Source organism: Frankliniella occidentalis, unplaced genomic scaffold (assembly GCF_000697945.3).
Source record: "Frankliniella occidentalis isolate FOCC.00 unplaced genomic scaffold, Focc_3.1 Scaffold50, whole genome shotgun sequence".
NCBI classification, from domain to species: domain Eukaryota; kingdom Metazoa; phylum Arthropoda; class Insecta; order Thysanoptera; family Thripidae; genus Frankliniella; species Frankliniella occidentalis.
The window spans coordinates 1,727,180-1,732,059 of record NW_026267180.1 but is presented as its reverse complement, the minus strand read 5'-3'; the positions used below and the strand labels follow the sequence as shown (position 1 = coordinate 1,732,059).

The following is a 4,880-nucleotide window of genomic DNA, read 5'->3' as shown; positions in this document are numbered from 1 at the left end:
TTTATTCCTAAACAATTTATTTTTCGCTTTTCGAAAGTCTACAAATGGTATACACAACCAGCCACGGGCTTGTCCGTGCCGGCTACTTGGGAAAAGCCAAGTTGGGCCCCGCGCATTTTGAGGGTCCTCGAGGCAGTTTCCCGCGTAGGCCCCTAGACCCCCTGCCCGTGGCTGTACACAACACTGAGGAAACTTTTGAAACCAGTGCAGGAAACTAAGTATATCAATACTAATAGGATGTGTAAATGTCTACAATGGTAACAACAGTGTCAATGAATGTTTTGCAAGTAAAAAAAAAGTATTATCCATCACAGCCAAATTTTCCTGAAAGATCATCACTCCAGGTATACTAAAGAATGACATCAGAATGATATGTTCTAGTTCTCTCTATAGAAGGAACTTAACAGGGATGCTTTGAATGACATAATACTGCAGAGATTTTGAGCCTTGTCACCATCGGTCAGTACTCAATCTGCAGAAAAAAAATTACTATAGTAACAACTTGCAGATCAAGAAAACTGAACATTCTTTTTTTAAGCTGTGCAGAGCTCTTACAGAAATAATAATAAAATTTTAGCCTGAAGGACACATACAAAACAGAAGAGAGTCCAACAAATAAAATTAAAAAATAACTCAACACACATAATTTAAAGTAACCATGCCATGGTTGCATGTATTTTGATGGGAAATAAGAACGCCCTGGGGACAGACATATTAAAGCTTTTAGGTAATGTCTTTACCTACTGATAAATACACACACAAAACACACATTACAACAAAACTAAGACATTGTAAAGGAATGAAGAAAATAGAGAGAGCCAATACCTGTTTGATATGAATAAGAGTATTCCTAACACCGGGTTGTTGTAACTGAGATGAGCCTAACTAAGGAAATAACTCATCAGAAACGTTAGAATGTACGCAAAAAAAGAGATCCAAACACCGACAATTAACACAATATTAATACCCTACAATTGTTCACAATCTCAATTAAAAAGAGAAGCTCATCAGCTAAGTGCTTATAGATCAACAGTGCAAAGTTTGTTTGTTTTTCGTCTTTTATTAATACTGATTTTCCCCGCAAAAAAAAAAAAAATTAAATTAAAACACTATAAATCGAAATATATGTTACTAGCCCTTCCTCCTATTGAGCCAACAGCTCTAAAGGGGAGTTAAAATATAAATTTAAAAAACAATAATAAAAAATAACCGTGATTTCCAAAAACTTAACATGGATTCAAACCCTTCTAAAAAAAAAAAATACTTCACCAAACTGGAAGCTGAATCACAAAGAAGCCCCTGCGCGGCTAGGCGTTGCAGCTCTCCACCTGCTGGCCGGCGAGCGGTGGCTCGTTGGCACCCTCCATGTCCTCCTCGCGCTTCCGGATCTCGATGGCCAGCTTGTAGCCCAGCTCGGCGCGGCGGTCCCGGCCCTCCACCATGGCCTTCACCTGCGGCACACCAAGACAGTCAGCTGGGTAACGGGCGGAGCGGCGGAGCGGCGGCGCAAATAGGGATTTTAAAGTGCAATTTTTTCCCGGAAAAAATCGAAAATTTTCCAGAAAAAATGAAAAAAATAAGTTGGGATGTAATTTGGGATGTGATTTCATTTTAAAAAAGAGCTAAAACAAAAAAAGGTTCTTGAAAAATTTACCTAAACTATTTTCCCAGGAAATTAAAATTCCTAGGCGCAGATGACGCACCTGGTTCGAGTTGACGATGACCCCACTGTTAGTCATGACGGTCTGCTTCGTCTTCTCGATATCGTTGAGGTCCACACCGCGGCTGCAGTCGTCGATGAGCACGGTGCGATAGCCGATGGTGAGCGCGTCCAGGGCCGAGGCACCTGCAACGACCACCAGGCATGGGGTACTTTTGTCACGAGCCTCCCTCCGTCTAGGGTACCCCGGTGTAACTTACCGACGCACACGTCGTAGGCGAGCCCGCACACGTAGATGTCGGTGGCGTTCTTGGCGCGCAGCTCGTCGCCCAGCGTGGTGCGCGTCAGCTTCTTGTTGTCCCAGAACACCGAGTACGAGTCCACCTCCGGGTTGGTGCCCTTGCAGATCTTGATGGCGCCCTCCACCACCTTGAGGTCCTTGTGCAGCTCGGCGCCCCACGAGTCCTGGACGCAGTGCCGCGGCCAGAGGCGCTGCTTCATCTGCGGCGGGCCCTCGAACACCACCGTGTCGTACGTCTTGGCGTCCTCGGCTTTGACCTGCGGAGAGAGGGTGTTCAAGGGGCTGCTCCTGTTCCAGGACGCACGGCGACTTAAGGGGGATCCAAATATTATAGGGTCACAAAATTATCGAGCAGGACAATCACTGGAATCCACAGAGACCCCACGATATTTCTACTCCGGGGTACAAATATCATGGGCTCTAATGACCGTCCTGACCCTTTCGGGACCCCACAGCGATTGGATCCCACCTAAAGCCCACATGTGCTGAACAACCCCAAAGAAAGGGTGAGGGGGATAAGAAATTCACCCCCCCATGTGACTCACCGGACTCGAGTCGTGCAGCTTGCGGTAGGGCAGGTTGTCGATGAAGGACACGTGGTCGCTGGGGTGCCAGTCGAGCGAGTAGAACACGGCGTCGAACTCGACCGTGTCGAGCAGCCGGTTGATGGGGTCCACCACGTCCAGGCCGTTCTGCTGCGCCGCGCACTGGCTGATGTTGAGCGTGCCGCTGATGAAGTCGTTCTGCACGTCCACCACCAGGAACACGGACACGGGCCGCACGATCTACAAACGCAACAGGGAAATGCTTCACAGGGGAAAGGGTTTTCAGGGCGCAATCAGTCGAGCGCGTGAAAAAATTATGGGTGACATGAATGTTGATTAGGATTTTCAACCAGTTTCAGCTGCTCAAACGACGTACCGCGGTCAATTTTAAGGCCCAAAAATACGAAAAACACCCTAAGACATTTAACGAGTTTTGAACCTTTAAATACCCATATCTCCGGGACCCCACCCTACCCTACACCCGCTGCCCACGTGTCACTCGCCCCTCGGCTCGTCCACTCACGGGAGTGGGGCCTGACGACGGGGGGCGGGGGTTCGCATCAAAGCCCGCATGGACCCATGCGGATCCATACCATCCTTCAATCCTTCCCAGATCCATCGGTCCGCGCGAACTTATTACTTTACGAGAGTACTGCCCGCTGATACCGCGATAAACATATAAAATAGCCAGTACAAATTGGCTTCCTTGGAGGCGGTAGAGCAGTGCACACGAGGACGGATGGACGGAGAGTGCAAGCCTAGCGGAATGCGGGGCGCCGCGAGCGCAGCCGGACGCGTCGGCCACGCAGACAGGCAGTAGAGGCGCGGCCAGCAGCCAGAGCAGTCACGGAGCAGGAATTATAAAGGTTAGCACCATTCCTTTGGCTCTTATCTCATTGAGCAATAATTGGAAATGTAGAAATTAGTTGTTTAATAGGATGTCCCGAATGAAAATATTTAATCTCCATTTTACAGAAACTACGTGCCATCGAGCTCCAAGAAGCCCTTCGAGTGTTCTGTGTGCAACAAGAAATGTACGACGAGTGGTAACCTCCGCACACATCTCCGAATAACGCACACTGGAGAGAAGCCATTCGAGTGTTCTGTGTGCAACAAGAAATTTGCGAGCAGTGGTAAACTCCGTCCACATCTCCGAACACACACAGGAGAGAAGCCCTTGGAGTGTTGTGTGTGCAACAAGAAATTTGCGGAAAGTGGTACTCTCCGTACACATCTCCGAACACACACAGGAGAAAAGCCCTTCGAGTGTTCTGTGTGCAACAAGAAATGTACGACGAGTAGTGGTCTCCGCACACATCTCCGAACACACACAGGAGAGAAGCCCTTCGAGTGTTCTGTGTGCAACAAGGAATTTAAAAGTTGCGATTAACGCGCACTTTTATAAACTTATGTCGACTTATGTTGAAGATATTTTTCTGTTGAGCGAAATTATAAACACATTGGTGCATTGTTAATCATTTACGGTGTAAATTTTTTTGTAAATATAATATTTGTTAATTTATGTGATAGGTTTGTATTTTTTTTTCATGGAATATGGTGTTTTAGGGTGTTGGGTGTGAATTTGTAAAGTGTGATAGCTGTGTTTTAAAAGAAACGTGATGTGATATGTGAGTGTGTGACAGTCAACACATTTTAATGCGAGCCAATTTGGCATCCTTAAAAAGTGCGTGTGCTAGACGTGGCACGAGATTGTTTTTCTTTTAAAGGTGTTGCAGCAGGAGTTGATCCCGTAAGGGCTGCTCGCAGCTCATCTGGGTTAATTTTCTATCACGCAAACTTCGTATTTAACCAATTACGATACATCGTTATTTTACGAATTTCTTTGTAAAATCTAAAGTAAAGAGTATGAAATTTCTATATATTTTGTCAAATTTTATGAGCCCAAAATTCGTGTCAGCGACGAAATTTATCTATATGACTTTACGAAAAGTTTCGCAAGTTGACGCTCACGAAATATTTTGTAAAATATTTTATACAAAGCGTTTTGTGACATTTTTCCCCGTAAAATCAAGATTACTTTTTACAGTGATCCTCCACGCATCGCATGACGCACAACGCACCCGAAAACGCCAATTGGAAACGGTATGGTACAGTTTACCCCATGCGGGGCAGGGAAGACGAATGCGCGTCTCTGATCGGGTCGAGCGCTGCCAGCGCCTCCTGCCGGCTCCTGCCCCGCAGCGCGTCGAGCCCGGACGATAAGCCGAAATGTGTCGAGGCACGAAACCTTTCATGCGGATGGGGATCGTGGGAGAGCGGGCTGGATGATGGGGGGTTACGATGGGGTGAAGGTGAGGGGGACGAGGGGGGAGGGGAGGGAAGACGAAGAAATAAAAATACTCAAAATCGCATC

General features: G+C 46.8%; 1 protein-coding gene and 1 long non-coding RNA gene across 4 annotated transcripts in view; one reads left to right on the top strand and one right to left on the bottom strand.

The window, feature by feature from the left end:
• Window positions 1-4,880, bottom strand: part of LOC113206403 (uncharacterized) — a 13,925-nt gene continuing 9,045 nt past the window's right edge. For all 3 annotated transcript variants that reach the window (XM_026422481.2, XM_052267383.1, XM_052267384.1), the window contains 4 exons: window positions 2,507-2,746; window positions 1,921-2,218; window positions 1,704-1,846; window positions 1-1,451 (listed from right to left, as the gene is read on the bottom strand). In XM_026422481.2, coding sequence (XP_026278266.1) covers window positions 1,308-1,451; window positions 1,704-1,846; window positions 1,921-2,218; window positions 2,507-2,746 — 825 coding nt within the window. In that variant the 3' untranslated portion in view covers window positions 1-1,307. The remainder of the gene's footprint in view (window positions 1,452-1,703; window positions 1,847-1,920; window positions 2,219-2,506; window positions 2,747-4,880) is intronic.
• LOC127749377 (uncharacterized) lies at window positions 3,257-4,028 on the top strand. Its single transcript, XR_008011127.1, has 2 exons — window positions 3,257-3,372; window positions 3,482-4,028. It is a non-coding gene; the product is annotated as an uncharacterized LOC127749377 (long non-coding RNA).